At 48.3% G+C, this 18,639-nt stretch overlaps 1 protein-coding gene across 3 annotated transcripts in view; it reads right to left on the bottom strand.

Annotated features, from left to right (window-relative positions):
- Positions 1-18,639, bottom strand: part of PRDM1 (PR/SET domain 1) — a 102,036-nt gene that overhangs the window by 19,015 nt on the left and 64,382 nt on the right. Inside the window, exons 1-2 of one of the 3 annotated variants that reach the window (XM_035564823.2) lie at positions 6,182-6,558; positions 4,561-4,809 (exon numbers count right to left, since the gene is read on the bottom strand). In XM_035564823.2, the coding sequence (XP_035420716.1) occupies positions 4,561-4,743 (183 nt within the window). In that variant the 5' untranslated portion in view covers positions 4,744-4,809; positions 6,182-6,558. Of the gene's footprint in view, positions 1-4,560; positions 5,436-6,181; positions 6,559-18,639 lie in introns of those variants that run through there. The other 2 variants (XM_035564824.2, XM_035564822.2) reach the window with 2 other exon arrangements.

Genomic DNA, 18,639 nt, shown 5'->3' with positions numbered 1-18,639 from the left:
GGGTGCTTTGTTAAACGGGTCTAAAGCTGCCCAGCTGAGTTTTAACCAAGGATTGCTTTCTGATCAGTGATTCTTGGCCTCTGCTGTGTCCCCAGGAGCTCAGCCACTGTGTTCGAGGAGGGCTACCCTCCAGGAGAGGAGCACCATCAGTGCCAAGCCAGCGCCGGGTTCCACGCCACCATCAGACCCCCTGCTCAGCCAAAAGGGGCTCTGCCCCACTGTGGTGGCTTCGGGGGCTGCTCAACAGGAGCCCACGAAGAACGGAGCCGCTGAGGGGTGTAGGCAAAACAGCGAAGGAGCCCCACATCAAGCCTGAGGGGAAGCTGGCTCCCGGCTGCCGACAAGCCATCGCAGAGAGGCATTTCAGACTTGTGTCCACCAGGTGTCCTTCAGCACATTTCTCCCTCTCTGATGAGACCTTGTGAAACAGTCTCAAGGCAGAGAACCACAGAGGAGCGTGGCCTGAGCTCTCCCTGCGCAAATAAAAGCCTACTGCACTTATGCAGCCTCTGCAAGCGTGCCGTGCCTGAACCATGCAGGAAAGGAGCACGATGCTATTTGCAGAACACCATCTTCTCTACCTGCAAACACTTATCCCCTCTCTCCTCAAGCTACAGCCACTTAAAAACTTTTAGCACTCCCGCAAGCGGGCCTCTGACACTTTTCTCCTTTCACTACAACATCAGTTGTACCACGAAGGTTAAATCAAACCCGAGCATCACCACGTTTAACACCAGCTCCCGGTGCTGCGGGATGGGGATGCACAGCAGGGACCCGCGCTGGCAAGGGGCTGCCCACGGTGGGAAGAAACAGCGGCTGCGCCCTGATGAGGGGCTGCAGGGAAGGAACCCGGTACATGGGGGCACGGGGGCTGTGTGGCAGGGAGCACCCAGCCCAGGGACGGCCGCGTCCCTGGAACTGACCAGGGTCCTAATGCAGCGCCGGGGGCCGAGCCGCCGCGTCGGCCACCAGCCCTCCTGCTGAGACATTTCAATGCTCCCGTGCTTCGTCCGACCCCATGGGAGCCCTTCCAGGGGATGCTTTATGGGCAGCGCTGACCTCCCTGCCGTCTCAGCATATCTATCTTCATCAGTGGGGTGGGTTGCATGGGTTGCAGCGCGCATCCCAACCAGCCCGCAGCTCCCGGATGAGAGAGCAGGTCTGAGTCTGAATTCGGTATTAAAAAGCACTTTAAGAGACCAACACTCCTACATCTTTGTGTGGTGTGAGGACACTGGAAGTAAACAACAACTCCTATGAATTCTGAAAGATATTTTGCAATGGGGCCAATAAATTACTTTAAAAATAACAAGAACAAAAGAGCGAAATAAACCTTACTGGCTTCAGCGCACTGTGAACTAACAGTATTTTCCAAATGTAAATCAGGGCAGGCCATCGTGTGCCCTGGAACAACACAGATTTTTCTTCACTACGAGATTTACAGTTGCATAAGCCCACATAAATTCAACCCCTTCACTCAGCTAGCACTTTTCTAAAAGGGGTGCCATGAGAGGAAATGTTTCCAGACTGCTTCCTCTCCGATTGTATATTAAAGAAATAAAATAAAAGCCGTGTACGAGAGCAAGTCTCTGAGGTCAGATGGGTACACTTGGAAACCGTTCCAAATCACCGCTTCAGAATTCAGCGTCCATCCCTTATCAGAGAAACGCAACAAGTCATGGGTTTGCCGAGATAGGTTTCTCCCTGTCAAACTCACAGACCAGGATGGGGCACTAACAGCATTCAAGACAGCAGAATAACTGGCGTTTGGTGTCAAGAAGGGCTGTTTGCCCTCTAAGGACTGAGACCAAAGGGAAAAATTATCCAAAAAAAAAGCTTCTAAATGTTCACATGAAAAGGATTATTCACGTATGACCTGCTAGAGTGTGATTTTGGCACCGTGTTTCATCATTTTTTGTCAACTGCGAGAACTGAGGCAAAGATAAATAATTCACACATAGAAATAAATAAATGTCTTCATGTAAATCTAGCAGCCTAAAATGTTACAAGCAGTAGTAATTCATTTTTCAAAATGCTGACACATACTGTGAACTCATAATGAAAAATGTGTCCTTCAGAAAAATCCCCGATCAAGATCCAAGAATAAACAAGAGCATGATGTGTCACGGACTCCCTTGCAAATTCAGTAAACCTTTACAGAGGCGCTACTTGCTTGACAAAGCATGCAAGGAAAAGAAACACAGAATTCAACCCTCCCCAAACAACAGCAGTTGTACTTCCTCCCTCCTAGGCAGGCACACAGTACTTTTCCTACTCCAAATGGAGATATTGTGCTAATCATGACAGCCTTAGCAGTCCATGATCTAATCATGACAGCATTTAGCATTTCACAAGCGATGTATTATATATGTTTTTGTCAATAAATTGACTCAGCATTTAAAACTCTCAGCCAGATGAAGCCACAGTTCTCCCGAAAGTTAACAATGAAGACAGCTCACATCTGAAATCCACTGGCGAACACGCACGCATGCATCCCCCGAAGTCTTACCTCATCCTGTTGCGAGTGAAAAAAACCCACCCTATTGGGCTGTCAGGACACCAGTGGTTTTCCATGAGGTCAAAACCAGGACCAGGCTCCCTCTCTGACCCCACAAATGCCAGGGTGTAAGCACAACACACACCCAGCCCTGATCCCACTGAACAAAATCAAACTTGTAAGGCAGACAGAAAAAAATCATGCTTCAGGTCGGGAGTTGCAAGAAGACAAGAGGGTTATGCCATTTGCAGCTATCTCACCCCACAGACAAGCAGCAGACAAGTGACCTGTCCATACACTTACAGCACGAGAGCTTTCACATTAAAAAAAAAGGAAGAAAGGAAAGAGAAAGGCCCTTTCTTTCAGGGCTATATTAGAAATTGCCAGGGCTCAGAAGTTGCTATTGCTCCTGACAGTAGGTGCTACTCGGTGCAAATAAACGAGCACGGGGAACTTGGGAGAACAAAAGGAGGATGTCCTATATTCAGACTCCCACTAGCAAGGAGCTGTACGGGTCACGCTTGACAAGGCAGAAGTAGGAATCTCTCAACAACTTTTCTTTCCCCCCACCTCCTATACGGAGATCATAGCAATCCTCCCACCCTGATTCAGCCAGCTGAGCTACAGCACGAGGAAATTGCACGCTGGTATTTCCAAGCACACCACTGGGAATTTTGAAAGCTCCTTGGACACCCGCTGCCGCGGCAGCAGAACCAGAGCCAGCAGCCTGAGCAGCCAGCCCGTCCCCAGACGGCTGCCCGGACAGCCCAGAGCTCGCTCTGCATCACACGCGGAGCCGCAGCTTTCTCTCCCCCCAAAAGTAAGGCCTGTCTCCTGATGCAAAAAGGCAAAACAAGGCTTTTTTTTTTCGGGAGCGTGTCCTCCCTCTGCCAAGTTCTGCGGGGCAGGGCAGGGCAGATGTGAAGAGAAGAGTGATTTTACACGGGAATTTAGCTCTAACCTCTTAGCAATACTTTCAGGCATCGTACGAGGCGCTGCCAAGCTAAATTCCGAGGTGCCAATACCCTCCAGCTGGGGGTCCGGCCCTATTTCTGTCTGCAGGATTAAACAAGTACCTGCTCTGGAAGGAAATATTTGATAGGCACAGATGAGTGTACCTCTTCTTTTCAGCTCTGTGGTCAGTGTGTTTAGCCAAAGTAGAAGCACAGGTAATAGCTGCTATACCACAAGTCTCAGCACAAGGAGAAATGAAGGGTTGTCCCTTGGGTTATTACCCCGCCGAACATCACACCTAGCTATAATAGCTACTCTATATGAAGGAGTAAACACAAAACCAAATTGCTCATCCGGGCTCATTTCTTTCCAGCCCTTCTGAAACAACAACAAAGAATGTACCCACTCCAGGGACGAGGATAGGACGGACTCGCACGGCCAGCTACCAGTGAAGATACTGTCCCAGATAAACACAAGTTAATTTAAGCTACGGCCATCCTGCTGTCAAACTTGCTGCAGTTCTACCATCACTTCCTTAATCGATATGCCGGTGTTTTTAAGAATTTAGGAAGTTGGGAACACGGCAAGCTCATGAAAAGAATAAAGCAATTTCATAACCAAAGGGAAAACAAAAAGAAATAATTAAACACATTTCCAGGAATTTGTTTTTTTTTTCCCTCTACTTTTTTTTTAAAGCTATTTATTGGACAACCGAGGCACTTTAATCTCTGAGCCAGAGGCAATGAATGGTCCTGGCAAACAGCAGTCTAGAAATTGGCACAGAGAACTGCCCCACAGTTTAAATATGCTTATTCAGATGCTGCTTGAATTGTGTGAAAATTTAACTGTTTGCGAATTGGTACAGACCTGGCTTGAGGGACAGGCTGGTGCGAGTTCCAATGAAAATACTACAGGACAGATGACCACTTCGCAGGTTCTTAAAAGCAATATGAGGGTCCCGTCTCAAAAGTCGGTGGGCAGCATTTGTTGGTGGTGGTGGTGCGTGCGTGTGTGCATTAAAGAGTGGAAGCCAGGGTGAGCGCACGCTTTCCAAAGCGCCGTGATTTGGCTCGTCTGACTCCAACCTTCCCCAGAGCATTGCCGCTTACCTCTTTGCAGTTCGATGCATATTTGAAAGTCAAGTTCCTTGGCAAGGAAGCCTCTGCCTGAGTTAGGGTGCCTCCGTCGGCGCTGGGATCCCATGGGTGGTCGTTTACAATGTATGTGCACTTCTCTTCAAAATCGGCTTCCGTCCACAGAGTCATGTCAGCATCCTCCATGTCCATTTTCATTGTCCACTCTCTCCCTTTCACCAGATTCTTGAAACTCACAGCGTCCGAGCTACACTGTGTAGCAGCCTGGAAAATAAGAAAACAGCCTTTAATCCTCATTGTCCTTCAGTGTTGTGGTTTCCGTTGAGACAGCGTGACTAATACAGTAGTCTGTGACACTTTAAAAGCGTACGCAGGATAGTTGGTACAGTTGAGTAATAGCCAAAAAGCAGTGTAAACTAAGCTGCTCTGACTGAAGCAGCGCCTTAAAATGCCAGCCTCGGTAATAACGAGGAGGGAACGAAAACAAAAGAGGAAAAAATCCCCAGGCTGACAACTGCTTTACCTTTTTCAGACCCTCTCCTTAATGCCTCAGAGGAAAAAAAAGTACTCCATGCCGAAGAAAACTCGGGGTCATGGCCGCGAGACCACTTAGTTGCCTGTGGAAAGGCTGCCTCAGAAAAGTGTCACAAACAAGGAGAGGAAGAGGAAAGGAGCTGCTGTCTGCGTCTGAATGAAGCTAAAAATGGAAAGCGCATGTTGGAAGAGCGGAACCCAGCCTTGCCTTTTCCAAATGGGGAAGCCTGAACTTTCCCACCGGCTTTCAACACACAAACAACTTTCAAAACAACCTGGCCCCCCCCTCCTCCTCCTGACGTCCCCTTATCCTTTGGCATGGGAGGCTGAGAGAGCCGACATCCTGCCAGCATCACTGCAGCAACAGCCCTTCACAAAGCACTGCAACATATTCCCGGGGACCAAAAAAAAAAAAAAAAAAAAAAAAAAAAAAAAAAAGAAAAGGAGCGGAGGGAAATTGAAAAAAAAAAGAGAGGAAAAAAAAAAAAAGAAAAAAAGTTCTTGTATCCCTTTAGATTTTGACGGCGCCTCCGAGAATTACTCGCTCAAAGCACTGAGTAGGATTCCTCGCAAGATAAATTCCTTTCAGTCCTCCTCCCCTGCCCCTTTCTGTCCGGGGCAAAAGCTGTGTGAGGGCGCACAGCGCCGGGCAGGTAGCAGGACGCTGTATCCGCAAGGTAAATAAAGGACCAAACTCCGTGCCTGCGCCGGGAACGGCGAGCAGCCGGGCAGGCGAGCTCTTCCCTTCTTTTCCCGTCCTTTTTTTTTTTTCTTTTTCTCGGCAAAGGCAGCCAAATTCCCGGCAGGAGGCACGGCGGGGCGAGGAGCTCCCAAAGCCCCGAGCAGGGGGCTGGGGGGCGCCGGGCAAGGGCTGGGGGGGGCCGGGGGCGCTGCCCCCCCGGGGACAGCACCGGCGGCCTCGCAGCGTGCCGAGGCGGGCAGGGCTCCGAGACAAAACCCCCGGGGAGCCGCCGCCGAGCTCGGGGAGCCGGGACCGGGCTCGTCCCGGCGGGGAGCCGACTCCCGGCCCCCGGTCCCCATGGTCCCCCCGGTCGGGGAAGGGCCGAGCCCGGCGGCGGGTCGGCGGCATCGCGCTCCTTACCGGGGCTGAGTCGGCGAGCGTTTCCCCGCAGAAGCCCACCGTCCGAGGCGAGCCTGGCTCATATCTACCGAGTAAACATTTCTCCTTCCTTCCAGCCGCTGGGTCCCCGGGAGACTGACTCACACCTAGCGCCTCCGCTCCCCGCCGCTCCTCCTCCCGCCGCAGACAGGTGCTGCCCGCCGCGCTCGCTGCTTTTGCCTCTCGGAAACACTGGAGGGCTGAGTGCGACAGCAAAGCTCTCGGCAGCCCGCTCCCCTTCCCTCCCTGCCCCGGCTTCCCAATGAGCCGCCCGGCTGGTGCGCCGCCGGCCGCCCGCGGGAGGTGGGGCGATACCTGCAGCCCCAGCCCTCGGCGCCGAGCCGGGCAAACGCGGCTCGCTTTGCTCCTTTTGCCCCTTTTTTCGGAGGTTTTTTGCTCTTTTTTTTTTTTTTTTTTTTTTTTTTTTTTTTTTTGCCCGGCCAGCAGGACCGCACGGCAGGGGAGAGCCGGGCGCCGCCGCTGCTTTTGCCACGCGGGGCCACCTTCCCCACACGGGGACCCCTTCCCACACGGGGACCCCTTCCCCCCGCGGGGACCCCTTCCCACACGGGGACCCCTTCCCCACGCGGGGACACCCCTTTTATCGCCAGACATTCATTTTTTTTCCCGTGCTGTTTGGAGCTCACAGCCCCAAAGGTCCCCGTTCCTCCCCGCCTCCCTCCCCCCCCGCCTTTAAGTATACAGGATGCTCTAAAAATTGCACCTCCAAATGCCTTCTAGGTTACAGAGCGGGGGTTTGAAACTCTGATTTAAAGCCCCTACTGTCAAATCTGAGAGGTTACAGAGCTTTGATATGCCCATTCCAGGAGTCTCGTTGTTTTGATTTTATGCCTTTCTAGACCCTCCTTCCAATCAACGTTTGTGAAAGGGATGAGGAAAAACCCCTCCGTCTCTTCCTTTAAATAAAATCTCCCTCTCCCAACATAACAACAGGGAAGCTCGGGAGAGAAAGACAAAGCAGGCGGCATTTTAAAACTTGACACCTCTTTTGCAGTGTGGTAAAAAGAAAAAAAAAAAAAAAAAAGAAAATCAGCACTGGTCCTCGTGAAAGGCAACAGGGAAGGGATGATCTGGGAGCATGCTGGCCGTGGAAGGAGGGGTGGTATAGTAATTAGCGGACCCTGAACCCCATTTCTTCCTCCGACCCAAGTCAGCATGTTGGCTGAAGGAAGGACATCCTGTGATGATGGCATACAATGTCCTGTTTGTTTATTATTAAGAGCATTCCTGCTTCTCATTACACAACAACCAGATGCCTTACTTCCTTCAGTGGTCCTGTCCCTTCAGTGAGGAATCCTCCAGCCCAGAGGAACAATGATGCACAACTCCATTTATAGCCATCCACAGCCCACTGCAAACACGAGCTGGTTCACCCAAAGGCAACTCTCCTACTTTGCCTTCTCGTATCATGTCTGCAAACATATTTCTCACTGCTTCCCCAACACTTCGTTTCACATTCCCTCTTCTAAACAAACGCATGCTTCTATTTTGGGGTGATCAGGGACGTTATGCGTTTCTTTACAGGAAAAAGAAAGAAGGGAAAAGCACGTTTTATGCAGCCGGATGTCTGTCAGTCTCTCTGACAGGTGTACACACATCCCTTTCCCTTAACCTGCTCCTCCTCCCCCTGATAAAAAGACGGGCGAAAAGGATTTACTTGCCATTTTTGGCCTGCGATGCCGAGAATAGTATATCTGGGTAAAGACCTTCCGAAGGCTCTAGCACAGGAGGGCTCGTGGCAGCAGACATAAGTAGGGCAACTGCTCGCAAGCGAGTGTCCTGGCTTAACTTCCAGCCCTGCGCAATTCCACAAGAGAGGTGGCCCGAGCGCTGGGCTGCGGGATAGAAACGTAACTGGATATACACAGTAAAACCGAGGCACATCCAAAACGAGGTCTAGGAAGGCTCTGAAGTAGGAAGAACCATTCATTAAAGGAGAGAAATCCGGCCTACTTGATTGGGTTAATTAACTGATGCTGAGTCACACCGCATAGAACAGAAAAACAATGTAGTCATACTGAAGGTGACTATTTTACCAAAAAATAGTCTCACTTTGAGAGGCAGCTGTTTCAGAGCTTTTCACTTCCCTGTTAGCCTGAAAAAAGAAAGGGGGGGCAAGAAGAAGAAAAAAAAAAAAAAAAAGGTTGATGCGTTTCCTTTAGAGCCTGATCTTCTTAATGTGAAGGAAAGCTGGAGAAAAGCAAATCTCTCTTTCAAGGAACTGAGAATGCTTTTGGGGCCGGAGGAGAAGAGGAGGCAGAGAACAGATCAGATCAGATGAGGCGAAATATCCATCAGGACGACAGGAGGATGCCAATATCGCCGGTCAGTACGGATCTCTCCCCAGGGCCAGGGAAGGCGAGTGCAGCCCGTGCAGCGCACGGACTTCAAATAACTCCGTGGCACACTCTGAGGCTAGCCCGAAATTAGCTCCAGGTGTTTCAGCGAAGCCAAGAGCAGCCTGAGCCCAGAACTACAGTGGTGCAGAAGGGATTTCGCTGGCACGCAGGGCTAGCCTAGCGGTGTCTGATCCTGGAATAAAAGCGAGTTTATCAAGAAAGAAGAGACAGAAACAAATTGCTAAGAGTGTGTGCTGAAGTCAGAATCATAAAAGAATCTCTGCTATTAAAGAAATATATAGATTGACCTTCTGACCTTCCTCCTTAACAGAGAAACATAAAAAGACGCCCTACTCAACCAGCAGTTTTCTGCTCTTTTATAAAAATCTTTCATACCAGTAGCTGCTATTGTCTGGAATGTGCAATCTCAAAATGTTGTTCATTTCAGAAAAGAACATTTTTAGTCACATTTTCATTTTTTCCTTCTCGCTCATAGAAAACCTCAATTACCTTATTAATCAGCATTTCTTAGGCAGCTCTCTCTGCAGCAGCTTTCAGCCTGGCAACAAATCATGAATGGCCCTAACAGCTCTGATCTCAGAAATCCCCATCCATTTCCTTTGATGCTATCACCACTTCAGCTCAACAACAAGCCAGCGCGCCTCAGCCTCAGCTGCTGCTGCTGCTGCTGTTCTCCCTGCGCCTGCGAGAGCTGTAATTGTGAGGGGAAGAAGGAGGGAAGGGAGCTGGCTCTAATAGATGAAACTGCTTCAGAAAGTCGGAGGGGAGATAAAATGCACACGAGAGATTAAAGCGCAGTCTCATTTTCACATCCTCCCCTTCCCCTTCCCCAAACAAGGTCAGTGGCAGATTGACCACATCAAGGGTAACTACCAGACCCACCCCCCCTTCCCACTTCCTGCATGTAGGCATCCTTGTGCTGGTAAACATTTGGGGACCAGTTGTGGTCATTACTCGGGGAAGGTACACGATGTAGTCGCACGACTGCACATCTTTCAAAAGCCAACTGAGAAAGAAAACTCGCAGCAGAGCCTCTTTCAAGTTCTGCTGAGATACGCTCACGTTTCGGGGCCGCCGTTCTGAAAACGTGGCCACTGCCAGAGCCCAGGGAAAGACACCCAGCACATCCCAGAGACTGTGCGACGGGACGAGCTGAAGCCTTCTCACACAGTGGCCTGACCTTTGCAAAACACAGCCTATAGGCTTCAGATATGATCTCAGAGGCTTTGTATGCCCTGGACTACTCTAGCATGGGACTGCCTATAAGGAGAGAAATTAAAATTACGCTTGAATCTACATGAAGGTTTTTGCAAGGGCGTTTGGGGTGGTGTATGTTGTAGCCAGGAGGCTTTTGAATTAGTACATGCAGCTTTCAGGGACTGCCTTTAATTACAGAGCACCCTGGTCATTGCCTCCTAGCACTTCCAAATGCCTTTACGTTTATTTTTGTCTCTGCCATGCAATAGCATGAGCAGATCTTTTGGCTGCACTCTCAGCTACTGCCTAGTGCAAGCCTTGGTGGCTCCTTTGATTTCACTGTTCTTTTAACCTCTAAGGAAATTTTCCTTAAAAAGAGAAAAAAAGGAGCTGAACTAAAATACCATATCCCTTTCTGTTTCCAGCTAGGCCGTATTAAAATACTGTTCAGATGACTTCTGAATAAGCTCAAACCACCCTCCCCAAATGGAAAAAAAAGCCTTGCAGCACGCAGAAGCGAGAAGTAAACTTCAGCCATTTCCTCTTGTTGGGGCTCGAGTTTGAGGAAAAGGAGCCGAGGCTGTCTGGGCATGCTATCAGGAGGGTGAGAAGTCACCGTGAGAAGTTGGGCTTCTCGTTGCTGTGAACGCAGCCAGGCAGCAAAGACAAAACAGTGTGAAGCCACTCGCCCTTGTTTCCCAGGAGGCAAGCCGGGGTGAAGGTATTGAGAAACCACCAGCAGCAGCTTTGTCATTGCACTATTTTTTTTTTTTTCTTCAAAGAGTAGAAGAAGGCAACAGACTTCAGGGTCTGGAAGAGGAGAATTGACTAATGTAAGGAGCCTTCTCCCTGACCTTTCTGAGAAGGGAAATGCCTCACAGTGATGACCACAGATGGTCTCCTCTTGGTGACCAGCAGCCTTCCCATCACACTTGGGAGTAATAGTGGTCTTGGGAGAGTAGGGATGACAGCCAGGAGCCCACACAACAACACTTGTGTTGTCTTTATGTGTTTCTATCAACTTAGATTTATACTGGATGAGAAAACCCGAGCACAAAAATCTACCTTCCAAATTTTTGAATATTCTGCCTGTAGCAACCGAGCCTGTGGGAAAATGAATTAAAACAGCCTGGCCCATTCCAACCACTTACCAACCTCACTGGTGTCAGAGCACAAGCCTGATAAAGGAGGTGTGTTTTGGGAAATTTTCCTAATTTCCACGTGTTATGGAGGAGGGATGGGATGCTATACGTGCACATATATATTAGAAGAGTCACTCCTATGAATATGTCAGACTTGTCAGCCCTGCACCCACCTCACAGCAATCTGAAGTAACAAAGCCAGCTCAGAATCAATTGCAAGAACTCAACTTGCCTGCCTCTTCCCAACCTGACAATCCCGACACTTTTTGGGGTTCCCTCTCCTCATTTGAACCATGGTGAACCATGGTGAAACTTCAGACTCTGTCCCTGCACCGTTCTGGTTTCATTTCAAGTGCTCCCCAGGCTGCTGGGCTGCGTGGAGCTGGTGAGCACAGCTGAAGCAGGGCGAGATCCATGGGTGGAGGAACCACGCCACTCTTCTCAGACAAAGGACTGGCCATGGAGCACATTTCAAAACAGATTAACGAAAACAACAGCTCCGCACCATGACAAAGTGCATACGGTGGAAATGAAAATATTTATCCACAGATTATCACGGACCCAGTAATGCTGCTACCACGCACCCAGGACCAAAGGATTCAAAAGAGTGACAGCATGTCACTGGTTAGGGAATTTGGCTGGGACGGGCAGACTGACCACACTTTAAGCTTCTCAGAGTACAGTTGTCATTTCTCCACCTTTCCTAGCCCACAGTGGTGAAATAACAGTCTTTTCATACCTGTGTGTTGCGTGGGGGAGGGAAGAATTCCTCTGCTATTAAACACCACTTCTCATTAAACAGTTGACACCTTATCCTTCTTTAAATGTTGTAATGTTTACTTTGCAAAACCCAGGAAAGCTTTTAAAATAAAGATAGCCGAGAGATTCTTAAGCCCTGTGTCCTTGCTTATCTGCTCTTTATCAACCCGCTATTGTTTCTGGAGGAGCTCGCTGGGGAAGGTGGAGCAAAGGGGGTTAATGTTCAATAGGTATCTCTCGGCTCCCCTGCAGGAATCGGTGCTGCTGAAAGAAGAGCAGCACTGGGCTCTTGGCTACTTCCTGCAGAATGGGACAAGCCACAGAGAGAAAAAACCTAGGGCTGCAGCTCCTTCTTCTTCTTTATTTTTTTTTTTCCCCTCTCCCAAAACAACTAGTTTGAAAGAAAGACATTGTCCTTAGGAAAGATAATCCCACAATAGAGAGTCCATTAGAGGTATTAAAGCGTTGGCAGCGCCTGATCTACAAGAAGGGCTCTGTCCTGACAATAGACAATTAAAGCTGATAAATCTGCACTACTTGTTGCCGTTCTAATTCCTCGTAATTGTATGCTACTTGTCCCTGCCTCCTGCGTCCAGGGATGAAGCATGCTTCTTTAATCTCCAGAGTACCTGACCTAGTTCCTATGTGGTCTTTTCAGGACCTGTTTTCTTCCCATCTGGACTTCCCTCCTCCTCCTCTCCTTCCCTGCTCCCCTCCCCGAGGCATTAAGAAGAGGTTATGGCAGAGGGCACGGAAAACATCAGCACACAGCACCCGGATCAATAATTCTGGAGCCCCAGACAATGCACTAATCTGCAATAACAGCTAATCATGCTCAATTTGGCACACCAGTGATTAAACTGTACTTTTCATTAGGCTCAACAAGTAGAGCAGACGCACACCGACAATTCAAATCACCCTGTCAGGAAGAGCTGCCAAACTCGTGTGCGCTGCTGTATTTCTGGCTGCTGCATCACCAGTTTTGCCAGACGAGGCGCTTTGTGCGGACTTACACTTTTCCTTTGACGTTTCACGGGCTGCAGCTCTCAGCTACGCTTTCTATGGCAAGCAAGCCCCTGCTTCACTTTGCTGCAAGGAGCTCTCCCTAGCTGAAGGGCCCAGAGGGTCGCACTGTGATGTGCTGTGATTCAGGATACTGAAAAACGATCATCACCATTACGTGTTTCCTCCTGGTGCTGACAGTGTTCCCGGTTTTGTATTACGTTTCAAAGGTATTTGGTGTTTTCCTCAAATTCCCTTTTTTCTTTTTTGTTGTTGGAGAAGGCTGGGAATCCTACTGGTGACAGAACAGAATGATAAAAATGTGCATCACTGGACTTCAAAGATAGAAAACAAATATAATTTACCTTAGATTCACTCATTTTTCATACCGAACCGTCCAGCCAACTTCACAAGACATTTTGAGACTGAAAAATGGCTTGGTTTTTCTTTTTTCACCCCTGAACGCACAAACAAGCTGTCACCGTGCTCGCTTTAGAAATCTATACGGTTATTAACGCTCACATGCTGCCTTGATAGCGACCCTCCAGTCACTCTCCCAGAACTGGGATCTCACACCAGTTTCTTCTGGTTCCTACTGGACTCAGTGGACCCGTTTCGCAAACTGCCCCGCAGTTTACCACAATCTTTCTGTGAAGCACAGCACCAAATTCCAGGACTCCTAGAGACCGACCCCACACACTCAGGGGTCTCCTTCTGTTTAACTTTAGCTTATCATCCTTGTATTAACTTGAATAAGTGTTAAAACTGCACTCCAAGTTGCTCTTTAAAAAAAAAAAGAGAGAGTGGAAGATGTCAAACGAATGCAGGAAATGTCCGTTCTACCATTAATATTAATGAATCCCTAATGCATTTGAAACCCACTTGAGGTAAGTCAGTAGAGTTCTTCTCCTGACAGCTATTCCTCATCAAACTACCACTGCTAAAGATGTTGATGCTTTCCCTTTTGCTTTGTAATCTTTAAATGAAGTTTAAATCACACCAGAGGCTACCACAAAATAATGTATTTTACCCTAAGTGAACACAAAGCCCTGGAGACAGAGGTTTAGAGCAGCGCACACGTCCGTCAATTTATCATTTTCAGATAGGAAGCTGCCGCAACAAACAAAACACCTCCTTGAAAGTGGGACAACAGCAGATTGCGGTGCAGAAAGCTCCGGGATCTTTTGTTTTCCTGGAGAGCAGCAACGGGGCTTTGCAGAGAAAGACAACAGCCTCCCCTTGCTGAAATCCAAATCAGTTCCTCTATGAAAGCCTGCCAACTGCTAGTTAGATGGTAACAAAATATTGCAGATAATTCACTTTTCACGATAAAGCAAAACCTAGAAGGCATGCAGCACCCAGCAGGGGCTCGACTGATAAAACAGTGTCAAACTCAAACCATTTGTCAATTGGGAGGGGAGAGAGCAAGCTGAAAGATGGACTCAGGAAGTAGATTTATCTAGTGCGACACATTAACTAGTATAAATACTACGGAAAAAGTAAACACATTTACCCAGCAGTATCTCCAGCCAGCACAGAAAGGGCTCCTGAGGCTCAGCCCCATGCTGGCCACCTAACCACTCAGCTGTCAGCTACGACAGCAGTAGCATTTTTCTTCTCGTGCAGCGCTGCAGTGCCATTTAATTCCCAGCGCTAAAAGGTTTTATTAAAAGCATACATTATAATTAAACAAAACAAAAGCGTGACTCCTCTGCTCTCCTAGTCTCCTCCCTCCGCCCAGTAGCCAAAACAATAAAACCACCTTGGCAGCAAACAAGTCAGGTAACATACCCCAGAGAAGATCACAGATTTGTTATATCATCGCCGGCTTTACATTTTGCTTGCTCCAAACCGCCTTATCAGAAACTTCTGGCCAGGAGGCCCCCGAGGATGCCAAGCGGGCTGGCAGAGCAGGGCAGGCACAGCCCCCGGCGTGTCGCCAGCAGCCTAATGTGGGGCACGCAAACAAAACGAAATCCTGCTGGGCAGAAGGGACTCTGAGGACGCACGCTTCCCATTGAAAAGTCAAAACGATGCAATTTTGGGGTGGCACTTCTCTGCTGCAGCCACGGGGAAGATGGTTCAAAGGGATTTGGGATACCAACCCATAGCTATGTACACCGACATTGGGCCGGCAACCCCGTAACATCAGATCATGTCACATCAGCAAACCAGTCTGACACTCAACTGAACACGAAACTCACAATAGAACAGCAAAGCAAGAAATTTACATCATTCAAAGAAAAACTAAAAAAAAAAATGAGAAAAGAAAAAAAAAAAAGCAAGGAGTTAATGCATAAAGGAAACCACAGCCCGTCTCTTTGTTTAGCTGTACCTTCATGTGTCCACGCAGAGCGGGTTCCCCACCTCCAGCTCACGCATCTCGGGATGTTAGTCCGCAGGGAAAGCCTGACATTCACCCTGGTCCCAGTGCCCGCGCACAGCTGGGCACACTTGCACACCCGCGCACGCACAGCACGCACCCGTGCCCTCGCTGCCCGGCACGCACTGCCTGGAACCGCTCCGAGGATTTGAGAATTTCCTCTTGCTAGCAGATTCCTCCCTCCCCTCGCATCCACTCCACCCCATTCTGTAATTAGGCTTAACAAGAGCAATTAACAAAACAAACTCCTCTCCGCCTGGTGGCCTGATAATTCTGATTGTCATAATGTATTAAGATGTGTAAGCCAGTTTAAAATAAAGGTAAATTACAGCATTGCACAAGAGCCGTTTCGCACCTATTTTTACCGCTTTTATCATAGGGATAATGAACACTTGGCCACGCCTTTAATTTAAAAAGCAAAACCCCAAACTCTCAGCAGCAGAGCTCAAAATTGTCACTTTTGGGCCAACTGGACCGTTCTGGTTTTCCACTAGTTTATTAGATGCCAGCTTCTTCCTCCTATGCACAGCAGTACCCATACTGCACAAAAATACATTTTTATTTTTGGAATTACCTCGTAACTCTAAAAACATACAATGTAAAATGAAATTTAAAGTCCTCTTCTGGCATTACACGTGTCTGCAGAGCAGCGGGCTGTAATCGCTCCTTTTTCCCTGCCTGTTGTCTAATGGCATGACACGGGAGGCCCCAGCCTCAAAATTTTTCTGATGTTTTTTCCCCCCCACTTTCACTTCTCTTTCCTTCAGCAGTCAAATCAAAGAAATTTAGTGTCAGAATCAGCAATAAAACAACAATTAAGGACTGATTGAAAAGGCAGTCAATGGAGAAGCTTTGATGTCCTTTGATTTCGGTGAGCTATGGGTCCAACCCACACAGCAGATTACACAAAGCCTGTATTCAATTGGAAAATATGCTTGTTTGCACTGAGACCTACTTCTAGGTCATATCTAGTTCTTGTTCTGTTTATACACTCTGGGAGTGTGTAATTAAAACTGTCAACATAAAATTAGCAAACATAGCAAAATCATAAGCTCACAGAAAATTCATGCGCAGAAGACCAGAGGATAAAACCAGTTTGGTATGTGACACGGGCTCAGCTTTGTATGAACTGAAAAACTATTCTGCACCCTCAGATATGCATAACCTGATTCACAATACCATCTGCCAACTAACAGCAAACAATTAAAATAAAAGAAAAAAAAAGAAAGGTTGGTGTTGCCAGTACATTGTTGGAATCCTGCAGCTTCTGATAAGCTAGATGTGTTTTCTTAAGTCAGTGATATCATCCCTGCTGGGTGTCAACATTTGCACAAGAATAATTTTGGGGGTCAGAAAGACATCAGCAACTGAGATTTCAAAAGGTTTCATAAGAGCTCAGATTGCTCAAACACAGGGAAAGGAGGGTTTCAGCTGCCAGAAGTTCACTCTTCTGCTTCTTCATTCCTCCTTCCTTGAAGCTGAATCAAGGTTCTACAAAAACCCAACGTGAGCCATCCGCCTTGCAAGACAGCAGCCTCACGTAAGAAGCCATGCTTTGCAGTGAGACAGACGCTCCAAAATACAGGAAATTGAGACTATTCTCGTGCAAAACCAGGCACTCTTTCCAATGTTTGGTAGAGAATAAGTCAGAAACTTCATCCTGCCCTCCTGGTGTAGCAAGCACCACCTTCTTTTCCACCGGATCTCTTCCTCGTTCGGTGTTTAGAAAGAAGAGTGCTGACTTAAAAAGTCATTTTCCAGATTTATTCTCTCCTTCTCCTTGAAGGGCCCAGTGCCTTCCTTTTACCGCAAACTGTTCAAATGGAAGGCAAACTAAGCAATTTTGTTTTGTATTTTTCCACTTTGTTCATCACAACAGCACTCCTTGAATGCCTCACAAATATCAAATAATGACTAATCTGATTTTCACAATACCTCCCCCATATGCTGATGAAGGTATTATTGCTCTTCTTGCTCAGCGGAAGGGGTACAGAGACACAATGACATTAACATCAAAAGCAGACATTAATTTTGGGATGCAGAGCAGCTGATTTACTCAGCAATGTGCTTTACTTTCTCAGTTCAAAGCGTTTCTCTTAGTGGCATCCATGACAGATCTGTATTTTGCAGGGCTTCGAATCAAACACCCAGAAGACACCAAAACTGATGAGCACCTACAAAACGCTTTGTGGAGGTGAATGGCTGTGAATCTTACTCAGAATCATGGGCAGAAACAGCGTTGAGTTCCTCGGAGCAGAGCTCCCCTGCAGCAGCACTTCTTCCTGCAGCTGCCTTTATACCTCCTTACACTGCAGCGAAGGAGATGGGGGCAAGAGGTGTCTTCAAGTCAACGTATTATTACACCACCCTAGCAAGCTTGTCTCATGCTTGAATGAGGCAAGTAACTGGTAAAAAGAAAAAAACAACAGCAATTAAATGAGTAATTAACAAATGTATCAGAATGCATAAAAGGATCAGACTGAGGTTAGGCAAACAACCTAAAAACTCTGGAGAATTTGAGTTTGAAATTTTAGCAATTTTTTTCAACAGTTTTTTGTTTAGTTTCCTGATTTTTAAAACTGTAAATAGCAAAAGTGGAGATCCCATGACCTGGCATCACACCAACACCCACACAGATCACCAGCGGAGCTGGGATACTCATCTGCCATGGACAGACCTCTGCCAGGGCAGCTGACAGACCCAGCTCTGAGCAATGATATAGATTTTTCTTGGCAAGGCCAGCACTAGCACTGGGACAGGACACTTCTGCTGGCTGGCTTCCCCAGGGGACCGTTGGAAGCAGAGGAACAACTACTGTCGGTGGTTGCATTCCAGGGCTAGCGTGGAGTTTGTTCCTCCCTTCCTGTCTTCCCATCTTACCCCATCTTCCAGACCTCGGTGCACTTTTGATCAGCTTCTTTGCCCAGCAAGCCCTCATCTTGTCCTTCCCCTACCCTCTTGCAGTTTCCCTTTTCCCTTTCCAGTCACTCCCATCTCCTCTCCCACACCCAGACTCCTTGTGCTGGGTCTTCTCACCAAGCCGGTTTCAGTTCCTCCTGGTTCCTCAGCTACTCGCCCTTCTCCTCCTGATTAGAGAGAAGGCAGTACGCCCCCATCCCCTCCTGCCCCTTCCCAGCCTGGCCTCCTCCGCCCGAGCAGCATCGTGGTGTAGGCAGGGCTCCAGGCATCTCCTGGTGCTCCTCGGCAGGCATGTAGCGCTGAGCTCAGGGCACACTCGGAGCAGGCATGGTGCCCAGCCAACTGCAAGTCCTGTGACTCTGTTAGTATGGCACTGAGCCCGAGCTAATAAGCCCTGGTGAGAAGCCGGATATATTAGCTTGGGCTTAGCACCGTGCTAATGCAGCCAGGCAGCTTTTGGATCAGAGCTGGCTTACATCCCACCCGCTTTTAACACCGAGCTCGCTCGTCTTCGTCTACAGTAACCCATAAAGATAAATCCCTCGATCTCGTACTAACCTTACTCTCAGTTTCCCTCGCCCCTGACACTGCTGATCTCTAGGCGCAGGCTCCTCTCCTTTATAATCCCCTCCAGGTTCAGCTCTTGTCCGCAGGCTT

Source organism: Cygnus atratus, chromosome 3 (assembly GCF_013377495.2).
Source record: "Cygnus atratus isolate AKBS03 ecotype Queensland, Australia chromosome 3, CAtr_DNAZoo_HiC_assembly, whole genome shotgun sequence".
NCBI lineage: Eukaryota > Metazoa > Chordata > Aves > Anseriformes > Anatidae > Cygnus > Cygnus atratus.
The sequence above is the reverse complement of the archived record's forward strand: the minus strand, read 5'-3'. Positions and strand labels throughout refer to the sequence as shown.